This window comes from Crinia signifera, chromosome 8 (genome assembly GCF_055691185.1).
Source record: "Crinia signifera chromosome 8, ASM5569118v1, whole genome shotgun sequence".
NCBI lineage: Eukaryota > Metazoa > Chordata > Amphibia > Anura > Myobatrachidae > Crinia > Crinia signifera.
In genome coordinates, this window is record NC_139224.1 from 127523831 (window position 1) to 127541986 (window position 18156).

The following is an 18156-nucleotide window of genomic DNA, read 5'->3' on the forward strand; positions in this document are numbered from 1 at the left end:
ACCCTTCCCATGGGAACCAGGTGCAGCCATGTGATCATGCGTAGGACGTTGTGACTGTAGTACAGTTCCTGGATTTTTATTGTTTAAATAATCATTTTTGGGGTAGCTCTTGCTGTCCCTATACATGCATTACAGCATAGCGATTACGACTGTACAGCTTTTATAGCTCTATAGCTGCTGCTTTTAGTACCCACTTTTCTCAAATTATTTGTTGAGCGAGAAGATATAAAATTGTTATTGTGGTGTTAGCTACTCCTAATCCCGCGGAAAAATGTTATTTCACCCAACCTGCAGCTGCAAGCTGTTAGCATCATATTATTTTAATGATTCCCAAAGAGACCAGAGATCATACATTTCCTAAAGTCTTGTTTTTCCCCGGCATGTCATTAGCCGATCAGGATTCCAACACCTAGCGCGGAAAATGTACATTGCATAATAGCTATTTTATGCATGCTAAATCTCAAAGATTTCCTAGTCTAAGGTTCAAGCTAAAAAAAGAAAATAAAACTATTGCCAACAATTCATCTCGACAACAAAAAAATCTTTCCTGACACTTTACATCCGTTACCATAGTAACAAATGGGATGATGCAAAATATGATGAGCAATAAGTTTGTTATATGCTGTTTTCTTTCTTCTCCTTCCTGCTTTCCCGTTACACTTTTTTTTTTAGTTGAAAGCTTAGAATCTGTTCCTTACATCCGAATGTTGCCTTTAACTAAACTGTCGTTTCAGGAATGTGGGGAGCAAATGGGCCCTGGATCAAGCCAAGTATAACCTGGTTAATGAATACTTTCTCGTCGGAGTCACGGAAGAGCTGGAGGATTTCATTATGTTGCTGGAAGCTGCTTTGCCACGGTTTTTTAGAGGTGCCACGGAGCTCTACCGCTCAGGTATTTTGAAGTGACGTCTTTCATTATTCTGTCTTGCTTACTGCTGGGGTCAGTGATGGTTTTCTTGGAGAACAGTCCTTTGATGTCGAATGTAGATGGTGATTGATCCTGCGTGCTCAGATCTAAACACACCTCCTAGTTTGATGTCTTTTAAAAATGTCATAGCAGTGGGAGCGTATATGAAGGTTGACTAAAACTGTATTTAAAGATTATTTGAGAAGACATGCAGGATTGGCATGTTACACGTTACATTGAGTAAGTTCATGTACTGCTGTACTAAGAAACACTGGGAATGTCTATACATATTTTATTATGTACCTTATGTTATTAATCGCTTTAACTGGAACTCTTTAGTGAGTACACCTTTAATTATTTATTTATTAACAGTTCTTACATAGTTCAGCAAATTTTGTTGAGCTTTATAATTCAAAATTCTGGGTAATAACAGACATACATAGGGTGGTATTCAATGTCGCCGGCGAGGGGGTGCCGTTTAACCCCGCGCCGGCTGCTCACCCTATTCAACGTTCCGGGGGAATCCTTTCTGACGCCGGTGAGGATTACCTCAAACGGTGAGGTTAGTGGATAATGCAGGGAACCCGGTGCATTTAGCATCGAGCCTCGCAATTTTGGCAGCCACATACGCCGTTTCCAACTTGCTGTAAAATTCCAGCGAGGTGGAAATGGTGTGTGCAGGGATCAGTTGAATACAGACCCGCGAGCTGTGATGGCGAGCAATCAGCACTGCTCGCCGTCACAACTCGCCAGGTGGTATTGAATATAACCCATAGGGGTAGGGAAGCCCTTCTCACAATCTATATGTAAATAGGAATAGATGCACAAAGATAGGTGATAAATACATTTATTATATTCTTATGCAGTAATTAATTACGATGAATAATTTATTATCGTGAGTTTAGATTGTACTGTACTATAATGTATGCGGCTTTATGAAATTACTGTAATGTGGTGAACACACTTCGATTTGGTCTATTTCTTTTCGGAAATAAGCTAAATCTAATCACACACATTTGTTATATAAATTAACATAAAAATATTCTGTTAAAAAAAAGATTATATTTTCTATATAAGGTAAACCTAACAGTTCATTATGATGACTAAAAATGTTTGCTTGCCAATTTTCACACCAATTTTGATCAATTTAATTTGATGCACTCTGCTGTAGTCATGTGATTAGGATCCCCAGAATTCCTTGTAGGGAGATCTGTAATGCATTGTTAGGTAGGAGTTTCTTTGATTCAATATTGGGAAGCAGTAAACAGGCACTGTTGGTAGCTATAGAAAGTGGTTTTAATAGAGGGTACTCATGGTGATATATGCACTATTTTACTGTTCAATTTTGCTTATAGAAGCAAAGTCGAATAGAAATCAAATAGTTTTTCTACATTCGATGCAGATTCTATCCCAATGCGCGCTCCTGTGTAGTGTAAATCGACTAGAAAAATAGTCCTGGCAAGCAAGACTATATAGTACAGATCTGTACTACATAGTCAAAATCGAATGTGAACACTGTAACCGATCCAGACACAGACCCAGATCGAATAGGGGTCAAATAGAAAGTGAACTCTCGCCATGTGTATGCACCGTAATGCTGTGTAAACATCAAATGGTTTTCAGCCTCATTTAATGCCGATTCGATCCCAATGCGCCTTCACGTTTAATGTAAATCGAACAGTAAAATAGACTGTGCAGGCAAGGCTATATTGTACAGATCTGTACTATAAAGTCCAAATCGAATATTTTTTGCTTGCCATTTGATTTGATCCCAATTCTTAGATGGCAGACAACAAGAAGTGACAAAGTGACTTTATCTTGATATCCTATTTTGTAAGAGATTCCAATAGCAGCGGTAGTACCCAAACTAATTTCTCAGTGTGTATTCTCAATTACAGGAATGCTAACCTTTATGACTGCCCAATACGCACAACACAATCTGTAGGACCACCTAGGATTAACAGCAATGTATAATTACAGACTTTAGGTTCTCAGCCAGAGGCTCATACTTAATACTGGCTGTTCTGCCTGTTTAGATTGCGTCAGTGCGGCCTCTTGGCCTGTGTCGCACATTATGGTTTGATTTTGGCAATTTATTATGAAAACATCTGTGTAACAGAAGCCATAGTAATCAATTATTATTTATTTATATTTACTGTAGCATTTCTATTTAAACAATGTTGTCTTCTATCAAACCCATATAACCGCTCTTGATGCCAGAATCCATGTCCCCTATTTTAGAATTGAAATATAACTATACGTATATTTTATCAAGTATTTCTTTCCTGTTCAAAAAAATTATGCAGGCCCTGCATTTGTATATGAATTGTTTCTATGTAATAGTAGCCTTATCTCCACTGCAGACCTCCATCTCCTTCATTAATATTAGCCTTCCTGCGTTTGGCCCTGTTGTTTTATGCTGTCCCCTGAGGCATATGCCGCTTTATGCCTTAAGTGGCATATTTGGAGGAGAGGGATCCTATGATCCTTCTCCTGCAGCTTTCATCCAGTTCTGGGAACAGACACTTTACATGCACAATATCAGATTCTCAGGAGACATCATTCCAAAATGTGAAAGACTACTATGCTGGGCACTGCAACTCATATGAATGAATTCAATGTGGCCAGCGAGGGTTTTTTTATGGTGAGGATGTCTTGTTTTCAGTGAGGGTCACCAGAAACAAGCCATCCTTGCCGTTTAACCCCCTCGCGTTCTGGGGGCAGGCTATGATGGCAAGCAATAGGCAATGCTCAACGTCATCGCTCGTCTGATGAGTATTGAATATACCCCATCGAGACAGTAGTTATCGCTATTGCGGTCTCAAAAAATGACAGGTAGTACATAACAGGGAATGAAAAAAATCAGTTTAAATAAGACCGTTAATATTCATAGTTGCTAACAGAATTTCCAACAGTAATATGGCAAAATTATGGAGAATTAGAAAAGACAGATATTAAGTGGGAGCCATACAAATTTTGTATTTAATATTATAGGAGTAATTTAACCTTTGTAAAAAGATAGTTTTCAAGATCCTTCCCTATTCACTCATTTAAAACTGTTAACTTTTATATATTCCAGAGATCTACATTTTTAAATATGATAAAAATTGCTGTAATTTTACCATCATCAATATTTGTTGTCTCTTAATCCCTTTCTCTTAAAGGAAAAAAGTCCCACCTAAGAAAAACGACTGAAAAGAAAGCACCTTCGAAGGAGACCACCGCAAGGCTTCAGCAGTCGGACATATGGAAAATGGAGAACGAATTTTACGAGTTTGCACTCGAGCAGTTCCAGTTCGTCAGGGCACACGCGGTCCGAGAAAAAGATGGTGAACTCTACTTACTGGCACAGAACTTTTTCTATGAAAAAATTTACCCAAAGGCAAACTAAGGACACACTGTGTGCTGTTTAATTTAATGGACTACACCTTTGTTCATAAGACTTTCATTTCAGGCCTACAGACTCGGTGGGTAATTATACCCTTGAGACGGTTCATTGGTGACTTGCTAAGGTTGTCATCAAATGAGCCATGTCAAGTGTTCGCCACTAAGAAAACGAGACCTTGAGGTGATCTCCAAGTACTGCCACACGATCATACTGATAAATACAATATGTGCGGCTTTAGCGCTAGCAAAACGGACACTGGACAGCTCGGAATATACACTGTACAGAAAAACCAAACTCTTTTTTTTTTTTCAATTTTGTGTTTCTTTACGGTTTTATTTTGTGTTTTCATTTGAAATACTTGTTACTGAACATGTACCTGTGAATATTTAAACACCTTGAAGATTTGTATTGAATCATGCTGCTGTGTACCTTGTCCATTTTCACACTGGTGCTTAATAAGAATCCTGTCCGCTCTAATTAACGAACAACTCAAAGCAGTATATGTATTTATTTTTCTTTTGCTACATTTTAGTTCCCTAACAATTAACGTCTAAAGAGTGGTTCCCTTTTTTTTATGAATAAATGTATTTAATGGCTTTTGTTGCTGAACAAATTTTAATTTGGTTCGATCCTTTTATACAGAAAGTATTGCATATAAATGATCTCACAGTTCCTCTAGTGTTGCTTTATGGTTTTTGACACTGGGGGATGCAGGCAACCTATTATCTGCGTTCACCTTTCTCACGAAAAAACGGCTTTGTGCCCGATTGTCATTATCGCCTATCCAATTAAAGCCCCTTTTTTGCAAGAGAAATGACCTGTTTGTGGGCAATAACCAATGAGATCCTCTGTAAGTTCCCGGACCCATGTTGTTGTTGAGGCACAAAGCATAAACCCCCATAAAGTGCTCACTTATTGAATTACCCAGGATTGTCCATTAACCGTGGTATTATTTACTGTGGCTAATTGAATTCCTAATTCCTTCTTGGTTGTAAATGTGTAAAACTTTATAAAGAGTAGTGAGGTTGCTTATAACAACCAATCTGCTGATATCTAACATTTTACTGAATATTTGATAAATGCTAGCTATTGGATGATTGGTTGCTATTGGCAACTTTACCATTTGTTTACATTTCCATTTATGATACATTTCTCCATAGTTAATTGGTTGCTTACTAATGCTCTATATTCCACAAATGTACCAAACTCTTTAATAATGTGTTACTACCCCCATCCCCCAAAACACTAATACAGGTAAGTAGATTTACTATATATAAACAAGGGCACTCACCTGTCTGCACTACTGGCTCCTACACTGTGACAGGAGGGAAGAGCTGCACATAATGTCACATGACTTCTGTCACTGAGGAGAAGTTTTGGCATTGCCACACAGAGGGCAGTATTCAATGAGAAAATTCTCCGTTTTATTTCGCTCTCCATGCACTCTCCGTGTTTTTGCGGAGATTCTCCATGTTTGGAGATTCTCCGTCACGGCACTTTATCCACTATTCAATGTGGCTGATGCTCGCCACCACTCGCGGCGAGTCTTAACCCCTGCAGCGGACGAGCGTCCGCGGCAGGGAGCTTTCAGGGAGCCGGGGGACGGAAGCAGCCAGAGAGATTAAAGTCTCCCTGGCTGCTCCAGAGGAATGTGGTGGGGAGGAGGGCTCCCCAGGACCCAGGCAGCACAGGCTGCCCCCCCCTATAGCCAGCGGGGGACCCAGTATTCACTGCACCCGATCGTGCATATTAACGATCGGGTGCAGTGAATATATGAATATCTAATGAGCGGCTCGAGCGCTCCAGCCCCCTGCTGGCTGCACTGTGTAAAAAAAAAAAATTAAAAAATATATATTTTTTAAATTAAATATATATTCTTGTGCTATAAGCACAAGAATAAAAATAACATGCCCCTTCACAGAAATAAAAACCTGATTTTTTGACACCAAAATTAAAAAAAAAAACCTTTTAGTTTAAAAGTTCACATTCCAGCTCCCCATCAAAAGATGGAGAATTGCTACACGGAGAGACACGGAGAAAATCACTTAGAAAGACGGAGAATATTTCACATTGAATAGGGTTGCTCGCTTTTGGAGAGCAAAATGCTCCGTCCAAGGCGAAAAAAGCAAAAATTCTCCATAAAACACGGAGAATTTTCTCATTGAATACTGCCCAGAGAGTGGCACCCATATGTGGTCAGCACACCCCTGGTGGCGCTACTGCCGCTGTGCTAGTTATAGCAGCAAGAGATTACTTTGCCCATGACACACAAAGGGTGGAAGATATAAAAGGGGAAGATATATAATGTCTTGAAAAGAGATAGGAGCTGATTGGCTGCTACCTTAACTGCCATGTTATTGGCTGTGTTTCAAAAATGACAGGAGCTGGTTGGTAGTTTCAATTTACTTTATCACTCTCTAGGGCTTAGTATATCTGCCCCTGACATGGTTCTTACAGCATCCACTAAAAGCACCATACAGTACCGCGTTCATAGTCAGAAAATCCCTGTGATAGCAATTTTCTCATATTTTCACAGAAAAAGGTTGTATAATTGTTTTGTATATCTGTATATATAATATATATTGAAAACCGGTCTCTTACTTTTCAGTTTGCATCTTGCACAGTGTGAACAAAATATTCTTTAGGTACACCCCATTGCAAATTCAAATAATTAAAATTTGAAGTAATATTACGTTTGAGATAAATCACCTATTTTTGCTGTATTGCCCCCCCCCCCCTTAACTTTAGCATACATGAAGTCATACTGCAGATTTCACTTTATACATTTGTTACTCATTTTCTGTATGTTAACATTTTTACGAAGTCACAAAAACAAAATTGATGATCTGTGTTAAAGAGGTTTCTTATGTCCCGTAGATTTTCCTGTAGGATATTTTTTACTCAAATGCTTTGTAATGTGTTTTACATATTAGCATTTACAAACAGAATAAAAGCTGTAAATAATGCATTTTACGTAATTGGGCCAAAATATGTTTATTTGGTTGTCCGAAGATGTTCATAATGTACTCTATTGGTCTCACCATAAGTTTATTTTAAATGAAAATAATTAGAAGTTTGCTATCAACTGATGTTACATATGCAAACTGCCGCTAAAAAGTGAGGATTGTTCATAGTTTTGATATGTAGTTCAAATATGATATGCTCACAGTTAATACACACTGGATACAATCAAGTGCATTTGCAAATGTGTGGCATTAAGAATTTCCCATTTGCTTTGCTTCAATGAGGTTTCAGTGTGAAATATTCAGAAAAAAGCATTGAAAGGACCTTAGATCCAATTTGTGGCCAACCCTATATAAAAAAGATAAGTTGCGCAATATTTTTATTAGCTAGCTCAATCTATTATTTACTTTATAAGAAGGTCCAGTCTTCACCTTTTAATAAAGCAAATAAACAGGGACACAGGGCAGGATTAAGGTCTGTGGGGGCCCTGGTACAATAAAATTGTCCCCATCCCCCAGTCTGGGATGGAGGAAAGTGGTACCTGGGCAGTGAGGGGTCCAGGCAGCGGGGATTTGGGCAGTGCTGGGGAGGCAGCGGGGTCTCTGCGGCGGATGGGCAGTCAGCAGCGGTGTCCCTGCGGTGGATGGGAACTAGTAGCGGTATTTGCAGGACGGTAAGCGGCTGCTGAACGTGCAGCTGTATTTTTGAAAAGACTGGCCTGCTGTTTATTGGCTGAGAGAATTCTCTCAGCCAATCAGCGACCTCCCATCTGTTTGGCTGAGAGAATTCTCTCAGCCAATCAACAGCCGGACAGTCTTTTCAAAATATGGTTTTACATTCAGCAGTCACTTCCCGAGCCGCCAATACCGCTACTAGTTCCCATCCGCCGCAGGGTGACCACACCTGTCGCCCCGTGGTTAATCTGGCCCTGCAGTGACATAACTATTGTCGGAATATAACAGGTCATGAAAATATGAAAGTGCTGATTTTTTTTAAATATGGTATTTAGAATTAATTTTAATTGCAGTTTAAAATCTCACTGATAAATGTGTACTTGTTCTCATTCCCTACTGCATTCCCCTAATTCAGGCATGTCCTAACTGTGGCCCAGCTGTTGTGAAACTACACATCCCAGCATGCCTTGCAATAGTTTTAGCTTTCCCTAATAGCAAAACTGTGGCAAGGCATGATGGGAAGTGTGGTTTCACAACAGCTGGAAGGCCATAGATTGGACATGCCTGCCCTAATTGATGACAGGGGCCATAAGCTCCACTTCTTCCTCCCCTACACACAGGAAGATGTGCTGAGCATTCTGAGCGATGCTAGATGGCTCAGAACGCTCAGTAAGATCCCTCAGCGCACAGTGATGTGCTGCTGAGCGATCTATCAGGGCCAGTGTTCTCAGACTGGGGCAGATGTATTAAGCCTTAGCAAGAGATAAATGCAAGGTTGATAAAGAGAGATAAACGTCCAGCTAATCAGCTCCTTACTGACTTTTTTCAAACAAATGCTGTAACTTGGCAGTTAGCAGGTGATTGGCTGGACGTTTATCTCTCCTTATCACCCTTGGATTTATCTCTTGTTAAAGCTTCATACATCTGCCCCAATGTATTTTATAAATGCTAGCTAGAGATGTATTGGTTGCTTGGGGTAACATCCACTTCTCCAGTCTTAAGGCTAGATACATTTCCCCATAGTCCATCGCATTTGCACCCCTTGCAGTGGGGATACGGTCAGTTGGTGTTAGGTCGCCATGGTCTACAGTCAAAAGGCCAACATGGGGTTTTTCACTTTTCTTTGAGCCGACATGTTCCGACAGACAATATTTCATGCCCTACCATCCACTAGGACGTGGTGGGAGAATAAAATAGAGCACAGCGAGCGATGCAAGGGGCGCGCGGTGCACTTTAACCTGTGTCCATGTTGACTTTTGGCATTCAGGTAAAAAAAAAACAGTGAAAAACCCCAAGTCGACCTTTTGACTGTCGACCTAGACCATGTCGACCTAACGCTTGTGGCGTCTTAAGCACCTTTCAACCTTGTCCCATGTTGACCTGGACACCTGTCGACCTTGCAGTATGTTGACCCAACAGTATCAACCTGATGACTGTCGACCGTGTTTAGGTCGACCCAATGATCCTATTCCTTGCAGTGCTACATGATTAGTCTAAAGTTACTTATTATTATTATTATTATTATTATTATTATTATTATTATGACTTTATTTTTGTTTGTTTGGGGTTTTTTACTTCTTTGCTCCTTTTTGTTCAAAAACCGTTATACTACAACATGGATAAGAAGTTTGTCCAGCTATAACTGTTGTTGGTCAAAAGGTTCTGTTCTGCTTATAACCGGTATGGGAAATACGGATGTATGCGTGTATAGAGGAAATCCGCTGATAATACACAATTCCGTCTTTTTTCTATAGCAACAAAAAAAATATTCCCAGCACATAAAGGGAATGCCATCTGCAAGAAACATAGCACTCTGCAGAAAAGCCAGACCTAGATGGGGATTTATGTGAAATGTACTGGCAATACACTTTAGGATTTCATTCCGTATTTTCCTTTCATAGTATAATCTATTATGAGCACTGGATTTGTTGTCTAGATTCCTAAATCTATATTTTGTAATACGGGAAATATCCCTCAAACTTATTTTATGCAATTCTCTTCTGTAATCCTTCCGAAGTGAATGAGTGTGATGTCTCACTCTGATGCCAATCTCTAGTTACTCCAGTATCCTCCATAGTTCCTGGCTATGCTTACATACGGATTTGTGACTGTTCTTAGTAGTCTTATCTACAGAATACAACTATTTGCAACTTCTCTTCTTCCTAAAGGACCATGAATTCCTAACATAAATATTAGCTTATAGCAGAGGACTAATGGTTTTCATAAATATATTTGAAAAATTGTCAGGACATTACTGGAACGTAAGACAGTTAACAAAATATATTATTCTGGTTTATATAATGCTGATGCTTTTCTGTTCTGAACATATTTTGTACTTCTTGGACTGGTTACAAATTCAGAAATCAAGTTCTATTTTAATGTGCTACTTACAAAGTCCAAGCTTTTATACACACCCCCGAGCGCTCCCCTCCAATGCCCAATAGTAGGCATCTGATGCTGGGAGGAGGTATAGTTTGTGGAGGTCCTAGCAGGCTCAGCTCAACACAACCACATTACCTCCCAACAGCAGTGAGATGAGCTGGCGTTGGCCAGGACTGAGCAGATGTGCAGTCTAATGCTGGGAACGCACCAAAACGATTTGGCCTAAATTCCCCCAATTTTGATACAATCTTGACAGATTGTATGTGAATTGGGCATGCTTTGGATCTGATCCGATGCGCGTTCCCGCTGGTTGTTTGGTCGTTTTGCAGATCCTACCTGCTGCTGTCAGGATTTGAAAACGACCCCTTCAACAGGGTACAGATCGGAATTGGATCGGATGCAGATCTTGAACAGATCGTGTGCTCCAGCAGATCGTGTGACCATCGTATGATCGTCTCACGATCTGATCATGATCGTTCTGGTGTGTACGTAGCATTAACATCATCAGGTAATACTATTTGTTCTTACTTCGATTGTCCACCTTTGAATAAAGTAAAAAAACAGCAAGCACCATTTTACACGCAAAGTTTTATAATTAAAGTCTTCAAATTAAAATGAAATAAAGCAGAATCCTTTTTCATGTGTAGGAATATTATGTGTATATTGTAAGTTAGTTTGGGGCCAGCTTACGGGAGATCTGGGAACTTCCAACACTCCTCTTCTCTAGACACCTGCAGCGTAGGGTGTTATATTGTTCAGTGATCCCCAGACAATTACCAAGATGGAGCTGCATCATTTGAAAATGTTGACCACCATATTGCAATGAGGACGTGTCATTTTGAATTAGTATACAAAGTGCTACGATTCAGCGATCGCTGCCTATTTCCATCCCAAGTTCCATTCCATTGTGCTTTGTATACAGACTGTCGCACGAAGATATACATTATTCTGTGATGCCTTGTGAAGTGGTTCTCATATCTATGTGCAACTACAGTAGGATGCATTTCTGGGCATATCAGAATAAATGTGTATTGTGATTTGTGCTATCTCCATGTGAAGGACCGCATACCTACCCACCTGTCCCAGCATACCTACCCGCCTGTCCCAGCATACCTACCCGCCTGTCCCAGCATACCTACTCGCCTGTCCTAGCATACCTACCCGCCTGTCCCATCATACCTACCCACGTGTCCCAGCATACCTACCCGCCTGTCCCATCATACCTACCCACGTGTCCCAGCATACCTACTCACATGTCCCAGCATACCTACTCGCCTGTCCCAGCATACCTACCCACGTGTCCCAGCATACCTACTCGCCTGTCCCAGCATACCTACTCGCCTGTCCCAGCATACCTACTCGCCTGTCCCAGCATACCTACTCGCCTGTCCCAGCATACCTACTCGCCTGTCCCAGCATACCTACTCGCCTGTCCCATCATACCTACTCACCTGTCCCAGCATACCTACTCACCTGTCCTAGCATACCTACCCACCTGTCTTAGCATACCTACGTGTCCCATCATACCTACTCGCCTGTCCCAGCATACCTACTCGCCTTTCCTAGCATACCTAACCACCTGTCCCAGCATACCTACTCACCTGTCCCAGCATACCTACTCGCCTGTCCCAGCATACCTACTCGCCTGTCCCATCATACCTACTCACCTGTCCCATCATACCTACTCACCTGTCCCAGCATACCTACTCACCTGTCCTAGCATACCTACCCACCTGTCTTAGCATACCTACGTGTCCCATCATACCTACTCGCCTGTCCCAGCATACCTACTCGCCTTTCCTAGCATACCTAACCACCTGTCCCAGCATACCTACTCACCTGTCCCAGCATACCTACTCACCTGTCCCAGCATACCTACTCACCTGTCCCATCAAACCTACTCACCTGTCCCATTATACCTACCCACCTGTCCCATCATACCTACCCACCTGTCCCATCATACCTACCCACTTGTCTCAGCATACCTACCCACGTGTCCCAGCATACCTACTCACCTTTCCTAGCCTACCTACCCACCTGTCCCATCATACCTACCCACCTGTCCCATCATACCTACCCACCTGTCCCATCATACCTACCCACCTGTCCCAGCATACCTACCCACCTGTCCCAGCATACCTACCCACGTGTCCCAGCATACCTACCCACGTGTCCCAGCATACCTACCCACCTGTCCCAGCATACCTACACACCTGTCCTAGCATACTTACTCACCTGTCCTAGCATACTTACTCACCTTTCCTAGCATACCTAACCACCTGTCCCAGCATACCTACCCACGTGTCCCAGCATACCTACCCACCTGTCCTAGCATACTTACTCACCTTTCCTAGCATACCTAACCACCTGTCCCAGCATACCTACTCACCTGTCCCAGCATACCTACTCACCTGTCCCAGCATACCTACTCACCTGTCCCAGCATACCTACTCACCTGTCCCAGCATACCTACTCGCCTGTCCCATCATACCTACCCGCCTGTCCCAGCATACCTACCCACCTGTCCCAGCATACCTACCCACGTGTCCCAGCATACCTACCCACGTGTCCCAGCATACCTACCCACCTGTCCCATCATACCTACCCACCTGTCCCAGCATACCTACCCACCTGTCCCAGCATACCTACCCACGTGTCCCAGCATACCTACCCACGTGTCCCAGCATACCTACCCACCTGTCCCAGCATACCTACTCACCTGTCCTAGCATACTTACTCACCTTTCCTAGCATACCTAACCACCTGTCCCAGCATACCTACTCACCTGTCCCAGCATACCTACTCACCTGTCCCAGCATACCTACTCACCTGTCCCAGCATACCTACTCGCCTGTCCCAGCATACCTACTCGCCTGTCCCATCATACCTACTCGCCTGTCCCAGCATACCTACTCACCTGTCCCATCAAACCTACTCTCCTGTCCCATCATACCTACCCACCTGTCCCATCATACCTACCCACCTGTCCCAGCATACCTACCCACCTGTCCCAGCATACCTACCCACCTGTCTTAGCATACCTACCCACCTGTCCCAGCATACCTACCCACCTGTCCCAGCATACCTACCCACGTGTCCCAGCATACCTACTCACCTTTCCTAGCCTACCTACCCACCTGTCCCAGTATACCTACCCACCTGTCCCAGCATACCTACCCACCTGTCCCAGCATACCTACCTACCTGTCCCAGCATACCTACTCACCTGTCCCAGCATACCTACTCACCTGTCCCAGCATACTTACTCACCTATCCTAGCATACTCACTCACCTGTCCCAGCATACCTACCCACCTGTCTTGTCATACCTTTGTAACCATAACTTATCTGTATTTTTAAGACTGCAGTCACTTGTTTAGAGGATCCCAAATTGCTGAGAGTAGGTCCAACATCTTGAGGACTTAAACTTTTAAAGTGAGAAAAATACTTTCAAAATAAGTCAAATGAGCCCATAGTGACATTGCCAATCTTTCATTCTATTATTTTTACATGTTGCCCATATAGAATTAGAAATTGTGTCACATCCTATTTCTCATTAATGTGTTCTACCCTTATAATAGATAAAGGTATTAAAATGCTATTCGCGCAAGTTTGCCCATAATTTTGCATTCAAAGTCAAGGTTAGGTTTAGAAGGGTTCATTAATTGAATGTAATGTGTGGAAATAGAAATGGGTCCTTTTTGTGTTTTGTTGTGGTCTACATTTTAGAGTTGAGGGAACAAAAGATGTATTTATAGCACTGCTGTATCACACAGCTCCTGCAGGATCGTTCATCAGTCAAGTATAAATGTGAATGGTTCAATATTTTATAGTTCATCAGGGGAGAAAAGGGAAAGGTAAAATCATTGGAACACGCATAGGCAACATTGTGTCTGCAGAGACAGATAGAAATGAATGACTAATTGTGTTGTATCAGACATTCCATCCATTGTGGTCCGTTATGATAAGATAAAAAGTTTAAAATGACATTGTCTGTGTTCCATGGTTCAGTTATATACTTGTCCTTAAATTTTTTGAAAAACTAATACAGTGAATATAAGATATTGATTTTGCTCATATATATATATATATATATAATCTCAAATAAATGAAAGTGCAGTCAACACATGTACTCTGGCATAATTTATATGATCTAAGATTAAGATACCTGACCACATTCTACATGCTCCTAACTAAAGATAAGAGAAGCATGAGGGAAGGGTGACACCTATACTTAACACCGATCACGACCTGGTGATGTTAATAATTTAAAAGAAGGGAATGAGGAGAATGAAGAGAAAAAGAGGGGGCTAGCCATGCTGTATTCTCAAAGAATGAGAATATTAAAAAAACCATGGCGAATGAGATGTTTTCATTCAACCCATGTGGTGCTATGACATCTAAGGTCATGATCCATGTAGTTTCTGTTTGTATCAGTGTGGCAGATCTGTTGCCTCCGTGACTGAGAGGTGGCACAGTGTCGATAATACGGTATCTTAATGAATTGAGAGGATGTTTGCACAAGGCAAAGTGCCTTGCTACAGGTTGATCGCGATTTCCTAAGACCAAAGCCTTGTTGTGTGTTTGTACACTTGAAAAAAGTTCTAATACAAGAACTGAAACATTGATATAACACTGCTGTGTCACCTATTATTTACTAAGTGCCGCACCTCCGCCGTTTTATTTATATATATATATAGAGATAGAGAGAGAGAGAGAGAGAGAGTGTATCAGCCCGGCACTCCAGAGAGAACACAGTGCAGCTGCCGCGGGTGCCTTCCGGGCACAATGGATAGACCGTGTTACAGAAATAAGCAGAGGCACTCCAGCGGTCTTGTGAAAGGCAAAAAGTTTTACTGTGATACGACGTTTCGGGGGATACAAACACCCCTTCTAGCCGACACTGCCCCCCTCTCCATAGTAACGCTCCACAACAAAAACAACGCTGATCGCTCACCATAGCACCGCAATAAGCCGCACACGGCGCCAGTCAGAGATGTAGCTGTGCAAGATAAAATAAATCGCTTAGCCCCATAAAGATGGCAAAGATGATAAGCGTAACTGTTCAGTCAACTCAGTGGCAATACATCTGTTGTACGCTTATCATCTTTGCCATCTTTATGGGGCTAAGCGATTTATTTTATCTTGCACAGCTACATCTCTGACTGGCGCCGTGTGCGGCTTATTGTGGTGCTATGGTGACCAGATCAGCGTTGTTTTTGTTGTGGAGCATTACTATGGAGAGGGGGGCGGTGTCCGGCTAGTCCGGATGCGGCTTCTCCCTGACTCCGTACGACGCTGCATTGAGTTGCCAGGGTGACGCGCTTGGTGACGGGCTTCGGCTCGGTCCTGAGTGACGTCAGTTCCGGCTTCTCCGTCTGCACGCTGTCTCAGCGTCCCAATTTCCAGTGGCTTGACCCCTTTCGCACTCAGTCTGATTGAAATACAGGTGAGCGTGTTTAAGTCAATCTCTATGGCTATATATGTCTGTTTATTCTACAAGTCTAGCATGCTCTTGACGACGGTAGCAGACCGAAACAGCTGTCGAGCATGGCAGACCTGAAGGGGATCTTGTTGAGTATATCTTTTTGAATTGTTTACTCCCACTGCATGGACTTTGAAATACTCTTTATTGAAAACCTCTTTGGAATAAACTTTTTCTATTTTTGCATTTTTTGGTGTGCCAGTTTCTTACATTCATATTACAAGTTACTTTTATGTGACTGTGCACCCGCTTGTTTTCGCTTTATACAAGTGTGCAGATTGTTTTTGACCACCTATGTATGTATGTATGTATGTATGTATGTATTTATATTCCATGTTTTGAGAAAAGTTGGTATTAATTGAATGGTCTCACACCAGGCTCATGACCATGAAAGGTCGTTATTCAAACATGGCTTTGTGGATGGAGCTTGTAAAGGTGTCAAGTGTAACGTGTAATTTTATTTCTAGAACCAGTTCATAGGACAAACCTCTGTTGCACTTACACTATTAAGTTCAATATTTCTAGTTTGCAATCATTTCGTTCCAGTCATGTACTGTATACTTGTACCCATACTTAGTTTCCTCCCACAAGGTTCACTTGTTTTGGTATTGGGTAGGTTACCCTTTGGAAACCCAAAGAAGCCTGAGGGCTCCATGGAAAGGTGCTGAAAACCTCACTCTAGATCAGGGGTGTCAAACTCAAATTCATCGGGGGCCGCATCATCAGTTTGGTCACCCTCAAAGGGCCGGTTGTATCTGTAGGTCCCCCTGTATAATTATAATGCCATGACACCACAGGCTGCTCCCCCAGTATAATAATAATGCCATGACACCACAGACTGCTCCCCCTGTATAATATAATAAAAGTAATGCCATGACACATAAATGATTATACAGGAGGAGCAGCCTGTGGTGTCATGGCATTATTATTATTATACACGGGGACACCTCAGGAAACAGCAGATATATATATTTTTTTTATTGTGAGTGTGATCCTCATCCTCACTTACTGTTTCTTCGTCTGTCCTGCAGCTGCTGCGGCTTCCAGCTTTTCTTCACTGCTTGCTGCGGCCACACTGTCCCCGACTCCCGGTCCAGCTTCCCTGCCTGCTCCTACTTCTCTACAGACGCATGGGCGGGCGGCGTCATCGTCATGACGTCCCCACCCAGTGTCTGTCACTGCCGGGCATCAGAGGGAACAGGCGGCCGGGCCCTCCTCCACGTAGCTGTGGAGGCCGGCGGCCATGTTTCTGTAGCCGCATACATATGTGCCTACAGGAACATGGCCGCCGTCAGTGGAGGAACAGGTAATGCGGCCGCGGTGGGGTGGGTGAGAGGAGGTGGCCTAGGCAGGAGCTGGGACACACTGCCCTGCGTGCTATCTCCTCTCGCGGGCCACATGACGAGGTCTGGCGGGCCGGATTTGGCCCGCGGGCCTTGTGTTTGACACCCGTGCTCTAGATCATTGATGGCTAACCATGACACTCCAGCTGTTGTTGAACTACACATCCCAGCATGTCCTGCTACAGTTTTACGATTTGGCCATGCTAAAACAGATGCAGGGCCTGCTGGGATGTGTAGTTCAACCACAGCTGGAGTGTCAAGGTTAGCCGTCACTGCTCTAGATGTTCTGGTCCATGCTAAAGCTAGCTACACACTACCCAACATTTTGGTTGTCCAGACAATCAGCCTTTGAGTTAGTAGGAGATTCCTACATCTGTAACATAGTAATAATCAAGGTTGGAAAAAGATATCAATCCATGAGGTTCAACCTATTACATATATACTATTGCACAGGGGGCGTGGCAGGGGGCATGGATGGCGGTCAAGCGAGCAGTTCACTTGCTCGCGCTTCCTTCCCTCTCTGAAAAGTAGTGGGGACCGGGTGCTTACCTGCCTGTCTCCACTTCAGGGAGACAGGCAGGGAGCAGGGTAGTGCGGGCAGCTGGCTGCAGGGCTTCCGACAGAATGGGACGTGCGAGCGTCTCATGCGCGCCCCATTCTGTCGGACTCCGGAGGATGGCGCATGGCGATTGTATCGCCAGGTGCCGCTCTAATGAGAGAGGCTCAATCTGTATATGGCGATTTCTGAAAAAATGGTGAGCCACCCATTTTTTTAGGCTATCTCCTCATTGCCACTGCTGTTGAGTATGAGCACTAGAGCGATAAGACTCCATTTTGCATGCGCATATCTCTGAAAATATGGTAAAGCGGACATTTTTCAGTCGAGTTCCGCAGCACTGTTGCTGCCATCACTGGACTCTGGAGGGTAAATATTAAAAAAAATTGGTGCAGTGTTGTCCCCCCCCCCCCCCCCCCCCCCAACCCCCGTGGGACTCAGGGGCCTATGTGCACTACA

General features: G+C 43.0%; 1 protein-coding gene across 1 annotated transcript in view; it reads left to right on the forward strand.

The window, feature by feature from the left end:
- Positions 1 to 7263, forward strand: part of HS2ST1 (heparan sulfate 2-O-sulfotransferase 1) — a 130504-nt gene extending 123241 nt beyond the window's left edge. The window contains exons 6-7 of the mRNA XM_083157149.1: positions 735 to 892; positions 4072 to 7263. Of these exons, the coding sequence (XP_083013275.1) occupies positions 735 to 892; positions 4072 to 4298 (385 nt within the window). The 3' untranslated portion in view covers positions 4299 to 7263. The remainder of the gene's footprint in view (positions 1 to 734; positions 893 to 4071) is intronic.
- Positions 7264 to 18156: the final 10893 nt, after the last annotated feature.